Source organism: Nerophis ophidion, linkage group LG22, assembly GCF_033978795.1.
Source record: "Nerophis ophidion isolate RoL-2023_Sa linkage group LG22, RoL_Noph_v1.0, whole genome shotgun sequence".
Taxonomy (NCBI): domain Eukaryota; kingdom Metazoa; phylum Chordata; class Actinopteri; order Syngnathiformes; family Syngnathidae; genus Nerophis; species Nerophis ophidion.
The window spans coordinates 34,534,532-34,554,897 of NC_084632.1; the positions used below are offsets into that span (position 1 = coordinate 34,534,532).

The 20,366-nt window shown below is 38.6% G+C and overlaps 1 protein-coding gene and 1 long non-coding RNA gene across 2 annotated transcripts in view; one reads left to right on the forward strand and one right to left on the reverse strand.

Annotated features, from left to right (window-relative positions):
- The window catches only part of LOC133540816 (uncharacterized), a 322,729-nt gene that overhangs the window by 207,323 nt on the left and 95,040 nt on the right, over positions 1-20,366 (reverse strand). The window lies entirely within an intron of this gene.
- Positions 1-20,366, forward strand: part of tbc1d7 (TBC1 domain family, member 7) — a 32,954-nt gene that overhangs the window by 11,828 nt on the left and 760 nt on the right. Inside the window, exons 4-5 of the mRNA XM_061883761.1 lie at positions 15,130-15,267; positions 15,344-15,489. Of these exons, the coding sequence (XP_061739745.1) occupies positions 15,130-15,267; positions 15,344-15,489 (284 nt within the window). The remainder of the gene's footprint in view (positions 1-15,129; positions 15,268-15,343; positions 15,490-20,366) is intronic.

Here is a 20,366-nt window from a genome sequence, read left to right on the forward strand (position 1 = left end):
AGTTATACTGAATATTGTAAAACCCTTAACTTATATATGTAACCTGTCATTCGCGACTAGCAGCTTTCCAAGTAAAATGAAAATGGCTTTGGTAACTCTGCTCTTCAAAAGTATTAACACACACGCTTTACCAATTACAAACCAATTTCTCTTTTGCCTCAGTTCTCAAAATTTTTAGAGAAACCATTTAATTCTCGACTCAAAACGTTTCTTGAGAAACATCATATAATCAATGAGGTCCAATATAGTTTTAGGTCCAAAAGAACAACCTCAGACGACTCTTAATTATAAACAAAGCATAACTACACCTAATTAAAATGCACTCCATACTCTATACTGCAGCTTGATACTCCCCTACCTTACATATTGTGTTGAAGTGTGGGGGAATACTTACCAGAACAGAATTAGTCTTCTGATCATATTACAGAATAGCAGTGCGGATCGTTCACAAGGTTGGTTTCTTAGAACATACTATTAATCTGTTTATGCAACCAAAGTTGCTAAAATTTGATGATGTTGTTAAATATAATCAGGGTATCCGCGGATCCTTAAAAAGTCTTAAAAAGTCTTAAATTCATGTATCTAAAATTAAGGCCTTAAAAAGTATTAAATATATTAGGAATTCACAAAATGGTCTTAAATTCAGTACTCAATGGTCTTAAATTGTCGGGCCAGTTTCTTTTTTTTTTTCGGGGCATGTCTTTGAGTAAAAGTTACGGCACGTCTTTGAGTAAAAGTGAGTGATTCCAGCTCACTCATTTTTTCTTTGTATCTCTTCAAGAGAAACAAAGAAAAAATGAGTGAGCTGAAAAAAATAGAGGCAGAACTCGTGAATGAGAACAGCCAGCTGAAGCTCAACTGAGGCTCATTTGAGTGTGTGATCAGTGTTTTGTTGTTGTTATAATACTGTTTTGCACTATTATTGCACTATTATTGACCAAATGTAATTTATTTTTACCCTTATTATGTTTTTACTGGCGTTGGTGTTGGTTTGTTTGTTTTGGATGTCAAAGTTTTTGGATCTCTCCAGATTTTTGATAAGCTGTTTGGCAGTGTGGTGCTTATCAGTATGTTTATTAATAAACATACAAAAAGTAAACTGGACTGATTGTCTTTGAGGTTGTAGTACAGTGGGATCCCCAACCATCGCTTATATTTATAGATTTTTTATTATTTTTTTCGGTCTTAAATTTCATTCAAGGTGGCATTAAAAAGGTCTTAAAAAGTCTTAAATTTGACTTGCTGAAACCTGCAGATACCCTGATAATAGATCAATAATCTTATATAAAGTATTTAATAAATTATCGCCGCCTAACCTATAACGTTTTTTTTTTTTACAACACCAGTGCAGTCTCACAACTTCAGAGGTTTTGGATATTTCTCATTGCCGAGAACTCAAACCAGTCATAAATGTTTTTGTATGTCTGTATGCAGAGCAAAACTCTGGAACAAACTGGACTTTAAAACAAGCAATGCCAAAGTATTAATCAATTTAAACTGTTATACAAACATCAGGTCTGGTTAAAATATAAAGATGATGTTTTTTTATTTTAATTGTTGTTGTACTCTGTCTCATAGTGTTAACATTTGTTTAGTGATATATTGTCTATTGCCATTGTTGGTATTGTTCATTCTTCTTACGTTGTTGCGACAAATTATAATAACAGTGTAATAATTATTGTTACCTGAGAAATGCCACCGTGTTATAATATTTGTATTATAATCCTTGAACAAAGTAACAGTGAAGCTCAATGTATTTATCACTGAATAGAGAACTGGGGGTGGGATTGAATAAATTAATTTCTTACCACTCCCTTTCAGGAAAAACTGGATCATCATGTTTACATATTGTACATTACCTTTTGCATTATATTCATTAATATTAATATATACCTTGTACTTCTTCCGATGTGATTGCCTGAAATAAATGAATAAATGAAATGATTGAATGAAACAAAAATACAAATATTTGTCTTTGAATATAGCCTTTTTATTAGACATTACAAATTACATGATGGTGTCAAGGTCACACCCCAACGCTGTTTTACCTAACACAAGGAATTAAATAATCATGATTTATAATCATGATTTCACTATTAATAAAAACATAATCTTAATTATTTTGGCCATAATCGTGCAGCCTTATGTGTAAGTCCAGATCTCATATATAAAAAATATTATTATTTAAATGGAAAAAAGTACAGTTACGTCTTCTGGCTTTAGGTGCAATCTTGCAAAATTCTGTTTTTGTTTATCTCCTATGTCTATAAGGTGCTATCCTGCACAATTTTAACATTTATTTTTACCTAATGAAGTTAGGGCTGGGCGATATATTGAATTTTTAAAATATATCAATATATTTTTAAACTCGATAGGAATTAAGGAAAATATCGTAACGTCAGTATAATTTTTTTCACGTTAAAATGACCAAACCCCTCCCCTGCCCCCTTCCAAGCGGTTCTTGTCGTCACCCCCCCACTGCACTGACCCACAACAGCAACACACAAGCAAATATGGAGCCTGACTGTGCCACTACCAGCTACATAGCTAAACTACATTTCCCAGTAGAGTAGCTTCGCCACTTTTTTAAAGTCCCAACGATGGTCACACACACACACACACACACACACACACCCACACAAAGTGTGGTGAAATTTGTCCTCTGCATTTGACCCATCACCATGAGCAGTGAGTAGCAGCATGCGCCGCGCTCGGGAAAGTAGCAATTTCCGTAGCTTAGCTATTTTTAGACCCATGTAGCGGTTAAGTAAGCTACATGCTACAAAAGAAGCGAGAGGGAGAAGAGAAAGCGAAATGAACTAGTGCAACTCCACAGGCAGGGGAGAACATATACGAAAAAGATCAATGATTGGTTGGTTTACGTATAAGAACATCCGTGATTGGTTGGTTAACTATGATGAGTCACGATTGGTTAAGACTCGGGCAAAACATTACAGACAGGCCAATCAGAGGCAAGATAGGGTGGGTCATCGAACCAAGAAAATAAATCACAACAGACATCTCAAATGACGACAAGAGTCAGAGAATTGAAAAGACAATTTTCAAGCTAAATGTATGACAGAGTGAGGAGGATCATAGCCGCACAATTAGGCAAAGTCACATACTTTGCACGGACCAATTCTAGTAGGACCATAGAACCCTACATGTGTGTCCATTACATCGTCGACTGGGAATTAATAAGTGCCTGCCTGCAAATATATATTTTGTCTGAGTTTGATACATCTTGTATTATTTGCACAGCTATGTTATTTATTTTATGTAGAAATAATATTTTTCTATTTTATTTGTTATGTATTTCGGTGCTACTCAAACAGTTTATTTTCTGTGCTGTAAATACCCATTTTGACTAACTGGGTTAATTAAAGTGCCACTGACTGTTTATATTACAGTTGTCATTCATTTCAATTTTAGTGAATCTCGCTCCAAAATCGAGTTTAAGCAAAAATATATCGAGATATACTTTTTCGTCCGTATCGCCCAACCCTAAATGAAGTTATTTTCTTTCTGCCATATACCTTTTTTATAATGCTTGTTGTTTTTATATCCACATTAACTTTTTACCTGAGGTGCAAGTACAGTGTTCTTACCTGCAATAATATTTGTTCTTCAAAGGAAATCCTTTTAAATGTGTTTTTTTTTTTTTTTCAATAAATCTTGTTTAAAAGTTTTCATTACAAGTACTTTTTGAAAATGTTGAGCACATTTAAAAATGCCATGATAATAATAACGGTAATAATTTTGGTCACAATATTCGTGATAAGAAATGTTCATACCGTGTCATCCCTACTCTTAACTTTTTGGCGCCGTATTAGAATTACACTACAAACGCTGAATACATCTAAATGACTGACAGTGTAAGTATAAGATGGCCCAAACACATACAGACACGGAAAAGCTGGCAGGCTACTTGCAAACAGGGAAACGTTGCACAATGATAGGAGTGTAAACAAACTTGCACAGCACTACTACATAGTTGACCAGAAAAAGGAGGAGGTTCTGGTGGAAAGAAACGTTCTTGCCTGGAAAACAGGGGTTGGATTTCCCCCAAAGATATGTTGTCTGCACAACCTCTTTAATTTACTTGGCCAGTAGGGATCAGTGATATGGACTCTCACAATAACTTGCCATTTATGGTGAAAGCGCTAAAAGTAAAGATAAGAAACACCCACAGAACCTCACCTTTCTGACTATGAGTCTATCACTGCATCCATTCTTTAGAGCCCCCAAAACACTACTCTAAAATAAAGTAGCACACCTGTACTGCAAAGCTGTAGTAGTGTGCTTTGCTTATACAGTTATTTTTCCGTCAGCAAAATTGTAGACATTATTATTTTGAGTTTTATATTACAAATCATTCAGAGTAGGTGTGGGCGCTGTGGCCTAAAAATAAATCCCCAATTTTTTTCACCCAAAAATGTATTTCCGTTTTTACTTTTTTAAAGGCCTCCTGAAATGAGATTTTCTTATTCAAACGGGGATAGCAGGTCTATTCTATGTGTCATACATGATCATTTCGCGATATTGCCATATTTTTGCTGAAAGGATTTAGTAGAGAACATCGACGATAAAGTTCGCAACTTTTGGTCGCTAATTAAAAAGCCTTGCCTGTACAGGAAGTAGCAGACGATGTGCGCGTGACGTCTCGGGTTGTAGGGCTACTCATCCTCACATTGTTTATAATCATAGCCTGCAGCAGCAAGAGCGATTCAGACCGAGAAAGCGACGATTTCCCCATTAATTTGAGCGAGGATGAAAGATTTGTGGATGAGGAAAGTTAGAGTGAAGCACTAGAAAGAAAAAAAAGTTTAAAAAATAAAAAAAGGCGAGGCCAGTGAGAGCCATTCAGATGTTATTAGACAAATTTACTAGGATTATTGTAGAAAATCCCTTATCTGCCTATTGTGTTACTAGTGTTTAGTGAGATTATATAGTACCTAAAAGTCTGAGGGGTGTGGTGACCGCCAGTGTCTCTGAGGGAAGCCACGCAGCTGCAGCAGGACGGAAGCTCCGCTGATGTCTCCGGTAAGAGCCGACTTATTACCACAATTTTCTCACTGAAACCTGCCGGTTGACATGTGCGGGATCCATGTTCGCTTGACCGCTCTGTTCCATAGTAAAGTTTCACCTTTGGGAATTTTAAACAAGGAAACACCGGCTGTGTTTGTGATGCTAAAGGCAGCTGCAGTGCAATGCTTCCCACCTCCAACGTTCTACTTTGAGTTCTCCATTATTAATCGAACAAATTGCAAAAGATTCAGCAACACAGATGTCCAGAATACTGTGTAATTATGCAATTAAAGCAGACTACTTATAGCTTGAAACGGGCTGGAAAAAAATGTCCGCTACAACCCGAGACGTCACGCGCACGTGTCAGCATATGCGTCATCATTCCGCGACGTTTTCAACAGGATACCTCGCGGGAAATTTAAAATTGCAATATATTGGGTTTCAGTAGGCCTTTAAAGAACCCATTGAATACAAATGACAGAGATAGTTTAAAACGGGTTTTTCTTTTACTTGATGAAAAAACAACAACATTGAATTTACACTGCATAGGCTGCATCTTATTCTTGGCAAAATTCTAATTTGAATAATGTTGTCATTTTAAGACCAGATATAATTTGTACTTTTATGGAATCATTTTCAAAGAACTAAATTAAGAGTCTTGAATAAAATACATTTGTTAACAAAAATTTAATATTGCACATTATATGTACATAATTACCTCCAACATTGAGATTAATAGAGACAACTTATAACTTTTGTCTTGAGTTGAATACATCTGTAAATAAAATCCATCCATCCATCCATCCATTTTCTACCGCTTATTCCCTTTCGGGGTCGCGGGGGGCGCTGGCGCCTATCTCAGCTACAATTGGGCGGAAGGCGGGGTACACCCTGGACAAGTCGCCACCTTATCGCAGGGCCAACTCAGATAGACAGACAACATTCACACTCACATTCACACACTAGGGCCAATTTAGTGTTGCCAATCAACCTATCCCCAGGTGCATGTCACTGGAAGTGGGAGGAAGCCGGATTACCCGGAGGGAACCCACGCATTCACGGGGAGAACATGCAAACTCCACACAGAAAGATCCTGAGCCTGGATTTGAACCCAGGACTGCAGGACCTTCGTATTGTGAGGCAGACGCACTAACCCCTCTGCCACCGTGAAGCCCTGTAAATAAAATGCAGTATTATATGTTGTATGCAAATAAATAATCGAGTAAAACATTGAGAAGTCTGTAGTTTTAGAAAGGCAAGTGGATAAACGCAGGCTTTTTACCCCATTCACCCATCTTAGTGGTGGAAAATTACTTTAAAAAAGTAATTAGATATAGTTTCTTGTTACCTTACCAACAAGTATTTGATTTACTAAAGGAATTACTATATCACTAAATTACTAGGGAAAGTAATTAATGTGTTACTTTAAAATAAAATTTATATCTGGCTTATGCAAATTAACATTGTTATTTGGGTAGAGTGTGAGTGAGTGTGTCTTGAAAAGGCAGTGCTTGATGTGTGACATCAGCGCCCAGCACTTGTGTGTGTTAGCTTAGCAGTGGCAGTTTGTCGGCAGTTCCAGCAGTTCTGTTGATTGTTTTCACTGGATTGTGTTACTTCTGGTTAATAAAGAGATTGACCGTGTTTCCATAGCTGTCGTATCTTCTGGTCGACAAAGGGGGTATTTTTAGGATTGCAAGCTGAATTTTTCATTCAATCAATGATTTGTTCCCTTTTAGTTAGTAATAGTGCGTGTGTGTGTGTGTTTAAAGTACTACTTGTGGTGAAATTGATCTCTGCATTTGACCCATCCCCTTGTTCCACCACATGGAAGGTGAGGGTAGCAGTGAGCAGCAGCGGTGGCCGCGCTCGGGAATCAATCGTGTGTGTGTGTGTGTGTTTGTTGTCTCCTGTGTGTGATGTTGCCTCTTTCTATTTGATATCAAGATCATTTTTGTGTTCATTTCTTGTTGTTGCGTTTATTAGTATAAGGATAGTTCCTGCACTGAACTTGCTGTGTTTTTGACACTGACATGTTTACATACAACCACATCAACGGTAGCGTGCTACGTTACATCAGAACTCTGATCTTCATACTTTCTTTGTATAAATGATTCCACCACAATATGCTGCTTTTTAGCGAAAGTTGTGGTCTTGTTTACCTCGTAAGGTAGTTGTATTTCCCGCAATTAGCTGTTTTTGTGCTGCTGCCTTTTTTTAAACACTTTACAGTACGCGGTCATTTGCTCCACGCCTGTTGCCGCAAAACCATAGCACTGACCATGGGCGTCGCCAGACATATTTCACTGGGGCACGTGCCCCACTGTTGATCTGCAGTGCCCCAGTAGAAAATTTCACCAATAAAAAAAAAAACGCTTCAGAGTTTTAAGTCTACATAACATAGACAACAGCGCACATACTACTTAGCATGGTAATTGATTGCTACTGTATCCACTCCACGTAACAAGGACACATGGCTAATTAATATGGTAATTTATTCACGTGTGGATCGTGACTTCGGTTGAGAGAGAGAGAGAGAGAGAGAGAGGCGATGCGAATCACTGCTGAGGTAGGTAACGTTAGCCAACAACAATTTGTTAATTACATTATTTTGATTTTGATTTGACTCAAACTGTAACTGCTAGATGGACATCAGAAAGTTATTCGCCCGCAGCATAAAAGAAGTTGCAGGAATGAGAGATGTAAGTGAAGTCCTAGCTAGCTAGGCAACATCATTGTCTTAAGTTGATGCTAAGTTAGCTAACGTTCTTCCTTGTATCAAGACAAACATATTCATTTGCTGTACGAGCTGTCGGGGGAATTTCCAATGAACATGAAACATAATGTTGGTTATTGTCTGCTGGTTCTGCATCAATGATGATTTGGAGTAAGCATGTGTGAGTTGAGTGCTTCTCAAATGTTTTGTCTTCAGGAAGAAAAACATTTTTCCATATCATCAAGTCGTGAGCCAAATTTTTAAATCATTCAAGTTTATTTCACAGAAAAATAGCACAGTAGACTTGTCTTGTTAATCGGTGTGACTTTGACTAAAATAATCTTGTTTTGTCACCAGAAAAATGGCTACAGCTAAAGCATCTGGTTTTGTTTCCAGAAAAAATAGTAACATTTCTGTATTTGTTTTCAGAAAGATGGCTGAAAATATCGGGTTTTGTTGCCCCATTTAGATTAAAAAAAATATATATTTCCATGTCTGTCCTGAGTCCTCCTCCAACTTTAGGGGCGGCATGGCGTAGTGGGTAGAGCGGCCGTGCCAGAAACCTGAGGGTTGCAGGTTCGCTTCCCACCTATGGACATCAAAGTCGCTGCCGTTGTGTCACTTCACCCTTTGCCCCCGGTGCCGCTCACACCGGTGAATGAATGATGAATGAATGATTGGTGGTGGTCGGAGGGGCCGTAGGCGCAAACTGGCAGCCACGCTTCCGTCAGTCCACCCCAGGGCAGCTGTGGCTACAGATGTAGCTTACCACCACCAGGTGTGAATGAATGATGGGTTCCCACTTCTCTGTGAGCGCTTTGAGTATATAACAATAGAAAAGCGCGATATAAAAATCGAATCCATTATTATTATTATTGTTAGTCGGTTTGCCTTTTGCTAAAATACTCACTAATAGTCACTAGAAAAAAGGCTAAAATAATCTGGTTTTGTAGCCACAATTTGATTTTTTTCTCCCTAAACTTTTTTTTTCATGCACACATCTGACTGCGACTCACTGAAAATGACACACAATCCACTTTTATGTCACGACCCAGCAGTTGGGAACCACTGGTCAACTGTATAACAGTTACTGTAATATTTCCATGTCTGTCCAGAGTGATTGACCACTTTGCAAAAAAGAAAACGAGACGTTACAGTTTACTTCTCAGAAAATGATACCCTGAACAGACACACAACAGTTGTTCATTTATTCTAATACTGTGGCTTTATTGTTTTGTGTATATTTTATAGTTTTGTGTATCTGAAATAGGATTAGCCACATTGCCATAAATGGAAATTAAATAATATAAAAGAACCCAGAGATGTAGGGATGCTTTATTTTTTGTTTTACTTTTGTAGATGTTAAATTTGCAGATGATTACTGCAATAAATACTTCAAAAAGATTCATTGCTCTTCCTTTTTGCTTTTACCAGTAGCAGTTTAGAAGTCTGGAGTAAAAAAGTGCACAACTAGGTCAAATGCATTAGTTAATTTCAGGTGGTTAATCAAAGATCCATACAACATAATCTGATATGATTTCATAGTTTAAAGCACTATTTATGTATTTTTTATAATAAATAAGTGCTAAAAAAGGTTTGCTTGCGCGCTTTGCACGCTCACATGAATTATTTGTGCCCCGGGTGTGCCCCAGTACAGTATTAGGTCTAGTGACGCCCCTGGCACTGACAACACTTTTATATTCTTTGAAACAAACATCTCGCTCTCGTTAGCGTTAGCATGCTGAATCTCCACTAAGGCAGTAAGGGGGCAGGCAAGGGCTACGGAAGCCCCTGAGGGCAAAAAGTATGCCGAACGGTGCAAGAGGAATTAAAAAATATATATATATCAAATTTAGAGATGTGTGTTAGTCCGCCAATGGATTTGTTGTTTTATTTCAATAAGACGAACAAGAAAACACGTGTTCGCAGCATTAACAAGAAGACAAAAAAGAGAAAAATCCACACACTGTTGCAGTACTGTATTTTTTTAATTTAATAAGAGCCCACATGTATTGTCTGCAAAACTGTAAAACAAACAAACAACCAATCACAAACAACATAATTTTAACATGACTGCAATCGCCAGTTACTTGGTGGGTTTTTTTAAAAGTTAAAGTACCACTGATAGTCACACACACACTAAGTGTGGTGAAATTCCCCTCTGCATTTGACCATCCCCACTTGTTCCATCCCTTTAGAGGTGAGGGAAGCAGTGAGCAGCAGCTGTGGCCGCACTCAGGAATCATTTGGTGATTTAACCCCCAATTTCGACCCTTGATGCTGAGAGCCAAGCAGGGAGGCATTGGTCCCATTTTTATAGTCTTTGGTATGACTCAGGGTTTGAACAAACGTCTTACTGATCTGGGCGAACACGCTAACCACAAGGCCACTGAGCAAGTTAAGGGTGGCAAATCGGACAATCCCTTTGTTGTGACTCAGATGCAGAAGGGTGTCCTTTTCAATGGACATGACTGCAAGACTATGAAGTCTTTTCTGGCACATTGTTTGATATAGCCAGTATTAAAGCTGGCGTAGAGAACTCAACGACCACTCACATGAACAGCTGCCTACAGGCACTGTAAGAGGGAAACATGTCGGAATGAAAGGAGGTTGTGCACAGACAACATGTTTTGGGGTGGACATCCAGCCTGTGTTTTTCGAGCAAGAAAGTTTCTGGCTCCCAGAACCTCCTTGATTTTCAGGTCAACTCTGTTGTGCTTTGCACATTCATTTAAGTGTGGCTCATACAAGAAGTAATATAATAGAACCCCCAAAAATATGTTGGCCAGGCTAATTTAGCATTTAGCTCATATACATCTCTTGGCTCTCTCTACTTTCTCATAATGACTCTCCTAAATTAAAAAATAAAAAATTGAATAAAATCAATCATATTTCATAAAAATATTTAGTTCCATACATTTTGAATCAGACTGTCTGCATCACAAATGACTCCATCCTGTAAAGTTGTTTTCGACTCACCTCTACAGTCAAGGTCTCTCCTCCACTCTTTGTGCTCTGCTCTCTCTGCCTTAATGCCTACAGGTCCGTAAAGGTGGTGGATTATTTTTAATGTATTCTAATTTCTGATAAAAATCATACGTAAATGACCTTGGCACTCTTTTTTTTTTAATTTTTTTTTCCAGAGATAAAACAAGTGACAGAAATTACCATCATGGTAACAATTTGACTTGGTTTGCTAGCCAGGTTTTTATTTATTGAAATGGGGAGCACCTGGTTCTTTCATTACATGTTACTGTTACCTGTTGGCTATTAGGTCTTAGCTGTAGCTAATTATTACTATCAGCAGTTGTGAAAACATGCTTTCTTAAAAAACATCCTTACGTCCATGATCTTGTCGGCTTAATTTTTTTTTTTTCATGTCAATATTTATTGTTTACAGTGCAATTTTGTGTTTGACCCAGGTCTCTTTTCGTCTGTGGATATAAATCAATCATCAGATCAGATTCCACAAAAAATTTCTGAATTGAATACCCTGCTGTGTTATGAACACTGAATGTTGCCTTAATGCTGTTGTGATCTGGCTCGACCTTGCTAAGGTACGTGGACTGGATTTATAAGTATAGTAATGCGGGCTTTACTCGTGGAACGGATTGAATTGCTTAATAAGCGTAGACAAAGGGTATTCAAATGATTTATTATCATAGTGAATAATGACAAGTTATATGATTATTATTATTATTTTTTTTAACTCATATTCCTACATATTTTTATTGATTTTTCTCTGACTACAATTTAACATTTACCTACCGAAGGAGCATCTATGTAGAAAATTGTTTCAAACTTGGTCACTGCTCGGTGACATTCGTCCTTCCTAGCTACTCTTGCTACTGTTACTCTTTCCTGCCGTGGTGATAACTAGCGGCAGACGTGAACTGGAGCTATTAATGCCAGCCTCCAAACCAGTCATAATATCTCTCCTCATGCTCATCCATATGAGAAGACATTAATTTCAATTGAATAGAGAATAACCTTTTTATAGGCGGTGTTAGTACCTGTTGTATTTGTGTCAGATAACTACTGCTGCTGCCCTGGATGACATTGGAGCGTTTCAAAAACACGACATTCATCTATAGTTATTGCATGCTGTATGTTCAAATGCTCGTTTGACCTCCTTTTGATAAAATAGCAACCTTGCAATTATCACAAGTAGAACTGTTGCAATCTTGTCTTGTAAAATGTAGGCGAAGTTCAGAGCGCTTTTTCCACCCGAGGCACCGCCATGTAGTTGTCTGACATCCCTACGCAAGTTGTGTGATGACGTCATCATCACCCGGAAGAACCGTTCAGGGAACCGTTTATTAAAAAAAATGTAAAAACCAAGCGATTCCAAGGACTTGATACATTGAGAAGACATATTTTGTTAAGAATCGGTTTCTGTTTCCCATCCCGAAGTGTGACTGATGTTTCATATATTCCTGTTATTTATTATAAGGGAATTACCGCGGACCCCAAGATAATTACAGTACAATACTTTTCATGCCCATTGATCATGTCATGTATTTCCTTCAGTGCAGCCTCCTCCAAAGCGGAGAGGTCGGAAGGATGTAAAAGGCACTCACAATAATACATTGCAGTTCTCTGGGCAGATAAAATGGTCTTAAGTTCAAAGTCAGATATTTTACATTTTCAGAGCAGGAGTTTGAAATCATCTTATTTCTGTGCGCTGTACAAGTTAAACAAGGGGGGGGTCGATTCCTCTCCCAGAATCTTGCCGCTGAGATTGAAGTTCCTTCATCATATTTTCCAGAGACTGAACATTTGCCAGTCGTATAACCGGAAGAGGTACTCTAGAGTTAGTCTTGCTAACCATGGGCCAGATGCAGTCTGGCAGACAGAGTCCCAGTCTGCCGCACTTTCATTTCGGCTTGTTGTCGTCCGTTGCCCCAGTCTGCAGCGGTCTGAGCGTCTGGTTAGCATAGCATGCTAGCTCAGAGAAGAAATCCAGCATAGTTGTGTGGAAAAAGTCTGAAATTGCTACGCTCTCTTAGCTCGCCGGGTCGAAAACAACGTTTTAAGAGTATGTCCTTCAAGCTCTGCACAAGAAGGTGAAGGAAAGAAAAAAATGTTGACACAGACTTCTCCTTAGTCTTCTGGGAAGCGACATCTTGAATTTTGACACAGACTTCTCCTTAGTCTTCTGGGAAGCGACATCTTGAATTTTGTCGCGTAATGTTTATGAGCTTTAATTATTTAAAAAAGTTCTAAAAACATATAAAGTCTGCTGTTCTTAAAGTCAATGTTTTCTTTTCTAGTATCGATACAATCAAATAGTTACCTTTTTTAAATTGATGTGAGATCGGTATATATCTTCTGGAAGGCCAATTGATTTTCTTCATTCTTAGGAAAGTAAATCGTTCTATCGATATTTTGATCGATCATTACACCCTGTTTTTTTTTTTTTACAAATTCCTACCTAACAAGACATTCTCCACAAGTTGTATTGAGGGCATCTCTGGACACGAACTAATATCTCCATAACTTTTCCGGCTCACCTGATATGTTGTTAAAATCTACATTTTTGTTGAAGGGAATATGAAAATATTTCAGTAGTGATAAAAGTTTAATAGTAACATAATATACATTATAGCTTAAAGCACACTCATAATATCAAATTTGTAGGATGACATATGGGTACCTACAAAATCGAATGTACAAAACCTATTAAAACTTTTTTCTCTTGACATATTACATGTTGCACCCAAGAAATAACAAGGGGAAATTACACTTCGATTGTCGTTCGCTTTTACAGTTGGATTGCGTGTTTGCATCAAAGCAGTTATTTTTCTCACTACGATAGGGCGAAACCATCCTTGTCCAAGCACAACCTCCTGGTTTTGGAGTATTACTATTTGGGGTTTTGGCATTAGCCGCTAGACTAGAGCTGACCAATCTAAGACTAGATCTGACCAATCTAAGTCTATAAACATGTCTTCTAAGACAAACCAAACAATCCAGTTGCGATCGATTGAATGCCTGAGATTACAATAACCTGGACGAATGAGAACATTCATAGACATGTTTCTAAACATTTTGGGCTGGATACCCTAAAAATAGTGCGGGAATTTTAAAGGTTGACTTGTAATGTTGCGGACTACCGCAACCACCTCAGGTTTAACCTGAGATATAGACAAAATGGCCTCATACCTACAAACCTACACCTTCGTTCCACCATGAAAGGCCACAGGACATACCTGGACAGGGAGGACGGATGGTACGAAAGAGGAGTGAAGGAAGCCATCAACGTCAAGGTTGAAAAACCATCCCTGAACAGTCTGCGACTCTACTTGTCTCCCGCATACAACTCTGTCCTTTCAACGATTGCTAAAAGACTGCAATTTAGCCTTGAACAATTAACAGAAGTTTGAAACATACCAACCATTGGGATTTTATCACGGCTATCTTTATATTATTGTTACATCCTTAGCGTGTAGATAGGATTGAAATATATATTGTTATAATAACTACAAAATTTAATTTCTGAGTAAACTATCTGCAAATGCTGAACAGATTATCCTGAGCTACAGTGGTCTCAAATTTTATTAAAGGAACAAATGCAAAACATGTGAATATTTGTCAGAAAATGACCAGTTATGATGGTTATGATGTATAAATATCTCAACATCTCATAAATTAAGTGCCACTGTATTTGATTAGCATTAATTGTTGGTATTATTTTTTCAAAAAAATGTGTGGCTTATTTCAAAGTCATAAGTCAAAGAAAATGACATCATGGACGTGCAGTCAGGAGAGTCAGGTGAGGCAGCCTCTCATTTGTCATAAGGAAAAGTTTGAAAATAATTATAAAAATCAAGTAAATATTAATATTCGTTCATGAAACTGTTTGAATAAACATATTTTCTGTATGATTACAATCCTTTTTTTAACATGTTTTCCAGTGAAAATTACTAGGCTTTCTGATCAGCTACAGGGCAGAAACCTGATATGAGGCTTCCGCTACAGAATTTTCCGGCTACTCTGTGGACAAGCAAGCTTAACAGTTTAAGTGTATTGTGTAGCACTCGCGGTCATTACATCTGTGTGCTTAGGACAAAGTGCGCGTGGAAAATATTACACTTGCACCTGCATTGAAATAGTTTGCTCGTAGATATCTTTTTGTGCCTCTCAGCTGTCATAGTATTTCTGACGCCTTGTAACTGTCCCCTATGATGCTGGATGTTCCCATATGTTTAATTACAAGTGTGAATTACGATGGTAATTCACACTTGTAATTAAACATCTTCATGTTTCTTCATCTTCATGAAGAAACATGAAGATGACTTAAAATCAAAATCACATTTTACATCCAAACTTGCAGCTGCCCAATTGCACATCTATACTTATGTAGTGCTTACACTCTTTGCCAGGATGAAGAAGACAAGGACTTCCTGTGCATCAGTCGAGCGATGGAGGAGATCGTAGATGACCCTTTTGACTGCTATTGGCTTATAAAATATTTTATCAGCCAGTTCCAGACCAAGTTTGGAGACTCAATTCCACATCTTGTAAGTATCAGTCACAACAATTATACACAACTCTTTTCTGTATTGCTGCCATTCTGTCTTGTTGGTGCCAACGTAGCCAAAAAGCCTGGAGCACTACTTGAGTCAAGAAGAGCCTCGCCTGCTAAGCCATTTGAAGAACAGCGGCTCCTTGGCACAACTTCCATACAACCTCTGGTTTAAGCGCTGCTTTGCTGGCTGCCTGCCTGAGTCAAGCTTGCAGAGGTGAGTCCATAACTGTCTGTTTGCCTTCTGGTCTGCACTCGAGGTATTGTGTACCCGTGCTGTAAAATGTCATTATTTACTACTGCATGCCAAGAACTTTAGAAATGGGCGAATGCGTTCTATCTCCGTTTTTGCATGGATTCACAAATGCAATTAATTCTCAAATAAGTCATATCACAGCTAAAATTTTTTGAAAAAGGGTATTTTCTGTTTAGAAATGTTACAAATAAGTGATTGAATATTGCCAGAACTTTTATTTCCTTTTTTTGCATTAGATTGGGAAAATTTCATATCCCTGATGATTTTGAAGAAAAACATTTTTGGTAAATTTTAGCATACCGTATTTCCATGAATTGCCGCCGGGCATATAGTACACGCCTGCCTTGAATTACTGCCGGGTCAAACTCGCTTCGCGAAATAATTGGCGCATGCTTAGTATTACTGCCGGGTCAAACTCGTGCCGTCACGAGTGATACTTCCCCTGTTATCATTTTCGAAATGGAGGAGGCTGATTTCAGTACCGGTAATTTGAAATCGCATAAAGGGAAGAAGATTAAGAGCTATTCAGTAGGATTTAAGGTCCAAGGTATTGAATACCGGTATACTAAAAAGAACAGTAAGCAGCTATGTTTTATTAATATACCTGTGGAGCCGACGGTCCAATGAGACGGCGGCGAGGAGACGGCGAGCGAGCGGAGAGGAGGAGAGGAGGAGCGGAAGACCGACCTGGACTGAGGTCTTATTGAAAAATAAACAAAGTCAAACTGCTCGAGCCATGAGCCATCCTTGGTGGTCCTGGGAACCCGCAAGACGACGGCTTGAGACCGTCACAATACCGTAGCTGCGTCTGTCAAATATGAGTCATTAAATGACTCCCGCCTCTCGGTGGTAGAGGGCGCTAGTGATCCTTCTTGCGACTACTTGGCTGCAGAAGAAGTGAAATGAGTGACGTGATATGTGCTGGAGGATGTAATAAAGGAAAATCTCCATCGTGACAGAGAGACTTTTAAAACTGAAGAAAGATAAGGAAGACTTCTATAAACAAGTTATCGATGCTTTTCATCAGAAGGAGCTGGCATGGACTATATTTATAAGTAAAGGTAAGACCATAATAACTTTTTTTTTTAATAAATGTGCTTTTCATGATGGTATCTTTACATCACAGTCAAATTTTTAATGCATGCCTTTGGTAAGTGCCGGAGTGGGAAGAGGTTTTAAAATAATTAGTGCATGCTTACTTTTACCGCTGGCCTTTGGTAAGCGCAGGAGTGAGAAGAGGTTTTAAATTAATTAGTGCCCCGGCGGCAATTCAAGGAAATACGGTAACCCAAAGCAGACATAGGCAAATTATGGCCTGTACGCGGCCTGTTTAGGCCTGCTGGACGTCTTCAAATATTTTTTTTTTAAACCTTTACCATCGAAGCTGAAGCCGCCAATACGATTTCCAGTGTATTTGAACTATCAGGCCTTTTTCCACTGCAGGAACTTTGACAGGAATCTCCCCGGGTAAATAACATTTCTTGAACTTCATCACTTCATCATTTACCAAGTGGACGACTTTCTGACTTTTGGATATTTCGGACAATATATATTATATATATATATATATATATAAATATATATATATATATATATATATATATACACACACACACACAGTCGTGGTCATAAGTTTACATACAATTGTTAAGAACATAATGTCATGGTTGTTTTGAGTTTCCAATTATTTCTACAACAGTTATATTTTTTTCACTACAGCAAGGCACTTTTGGTAGTAATCCACAAGCTTCTGGCAAGCTTTTGGTTGAATTTTTGACCTCTCCTCTTGACAAAATTGGTGCAGTTCAGCCAAATTTGTTGGTTTTCTGACATAGATTTGTTTCTTCAGCATTGTACGCATTTTCTAAATGGGGTTTAAAGGCCTACTGAAATGAGATTTTCTTATCTAAACGGGAATAGCAGGTCCATTCTATGTGTCATACTTGATCATTTTGCGATATTGTACGGGAGGCGCAAGCTCAGCTGATCTCCGGTAAGTGGCGACTTTTTAACCACAATTTTCTCACCGAAATCTGCTGGTTGACAAGTGGTCGGGATCCATGTCCGCTGTGATCCATAGGAAAGTTTCAACTCCGTGAATGTTAAACAAGGAATCACCGTGTGGCTAAAGGCTAAAGCTTCCCAACTCCATCTTGCTACTTTGACTTCTCTAATATTAATTGAACAAATTTCAAAGGATTCAGCAACACAGATGTCCAGAATACTGTGTAATTATGCCGTTAAAGCAGACGACATTTAGCTCTGTGTGCGTAGCGCTCATACTTCCTAAAAACCTGTGACGTCTTGCGTACACGTCATCATTACACAATGTTTTCAAGACGAAAATCCCGTGAAATTTAAAATTGCAATTTAGTAAACTAAAAAGGCCGTATTGGCATGTGTTGCAATGTTAATATTTCCTCATTGATATATAAACTATCCGACTGCGTGGTGGGTAGTAGTGGATTTCAGTAGGCCTTTAAGTCAGGCTTTTGGGATGGCCATTCTAAAACCTTAAAGGGGAACATTATCACAATTTCTGAAGGGTTAAAACCAATAAAAATCAGTTCCCAGTGGCTTATTTGATTTTTCAAAGTTTTTCTCAAAATTTTACCCATCACGCAATATCCTGAAAAACGTCTTCAAAGTCCCTGATTTTAACCGTCATTATATCCGCCCGTCCATTATGCTTTGACGTCACAGCGTGAAACCACCATAAACAAACATGGCGGATAGCACAGAAAGGTATGGCGATAGTAGCTCGGATTCAGACTCGGATTTCAGCGCCGTAAGCGATTCAACAGATTACGCATGTATTGAAACAGATGGTTGGAGTGTGGAGGCAGGTACCGAAAACGAAATTAAAGAAGAAACAGAAGCTTTTGAGCCATATCACGACAGACAGCGGCACGGGAGTAAGTGCGGACGAATTCGGCGATCGCCTTCTAACCAATGATTGGTATGTGTTTGTTTGGCATTAAAGTTGGGTGGAGGGAAAGGCTGGATGCAAATATAGCTACAAATGAGGCATAATGATGCAATATATACATACATCTAGCCTAAATAGCATGTTAGCATCAATTAGCTTGCAGTCATGCCGTGACCAAATATGTCTGATTAGCACACTCCACATAAGTCAGTAACATCAACAAAACTCACCTTTGTGATTTCTTTGACTTTATCGTTGGAAATGCATCTGCTTTGAGTGTCGCAGGATATCCACACATTCTTGCCATCTCTGTCGTAGCATATCTGTCGTCGGTAAAGTGTGCGGAACAAACAAGGGACTTTTGCATCTTTTGACCACTGTTGCAACTTGAATCCGTCTCTGTTCGTTTTGTTACACTCTCCGACAACACACCGACGAGGCATGACGTCTCCAAGGTACCGGAAAACAGTCGAAAAAAATGAAAATAACAGAGCTGATTTGACTTTGTGTGTGTGTGTTGTGTTTGAGAAAATGGCGGGTCGCTTCACGATGTGACGTCACGGGTGAAAGGTCATTGCTCCGACAGGCGAGCAATTGAAAGGCCTTTAAATCACCAAATTCACCCTTTTAGAGTTAGGATATCGATTAAAAAAACATATGGTCTTTTTTCTGCAACATCAAGGTATATATTGACGCTTACATAGGTCTGGTGATAATGTTCCCCTTTAATTCTAACCTGATTTAGCCATTCCTTCCCCTTTAATTCTAACCTGATTTAGCCATTCCTTTACCACTTTTGACGTGTACTTTGGGTCATTGTCCTGTTGGAACATCCAGGCTGATGATTGTAGGTTGTTCTGAAGAATTTGGAGGTATACCTCCTTTTTCATTGTTCCATTTACTCTCTGTAAAGCACCAGTTACATTGGCAGCAAAACAGGACCCGAGCATAATACATGAGCATACCACCTCATGCTTGACGGTAGGGTTGGTGTTCCTGGGATTTTCTCCTCCAAATATATTGCTGGGTATTGTGGCCAAACAGCTCAATTTTTTTTTCATCTGACCACAGAACTTTCCTCCAGAAGGTCTTATCTTTGTCCATGTGATGAGCAGCAAACTTGAGACGAGCCTTAAGATGTGACTTCTGTAGCAAGGGCTTCCTTCTTGCATGGTAGCCTCTTAGTCCATGGCGATGCAAAACACGCTTGACTATGGACACTGACACCTGTGTTCCAGCATCTTCCAATTCATTGCACACCTGCTTTTTGGTGCTTCTCGGTTGACTTTTGATCATCCTGACCAATTTTCTCTCAGAAGCAGGTGATACCTTGTGTTTTCTTCCTGATCGTGGCAGTGACAAAACTGTGCCATGCACTTTATACTTACAAACAATTGTCTGCACAGATGCTCTTGGGACCTTGAACTGCTTTGAAATGGCTCCAAGTGACTTTCCTAAGTTGTTCACGGCAATGATATGTTTTTTCAGATCTGTGCTGAGTTCTTTTGACTTTCCTATTGTCGCGTTTGTGACTGAGTCTAACGACTGCCTCACATGAGCCTTATTTAAATGGACCCAGAGAAGTCAACAGGTGTCGTCAATCATAATCACTCACATGAAGTTAAGAGGCCATGCCATGAAGCTAATTTGATTTGATTGTAACTTTTCTATATCACCAAAATTGATAATGTATGTTGCTGTATGTATACTTTTGACCCAGCACATTTGGCCACATTTTCAGTACACCAATAATAAATTCATTAAAGAACCAAACTTCATGAATGTTTGATTGCTGTGTGTAATGTTCTATATTCTCAATAAAACATAAAAGTTTTGGGCTTGATTGCTAACCTGTACTTGCCAGCATTATTTATTGAACAGAGGGCGTCAACCTTTGGCCCACATGTAT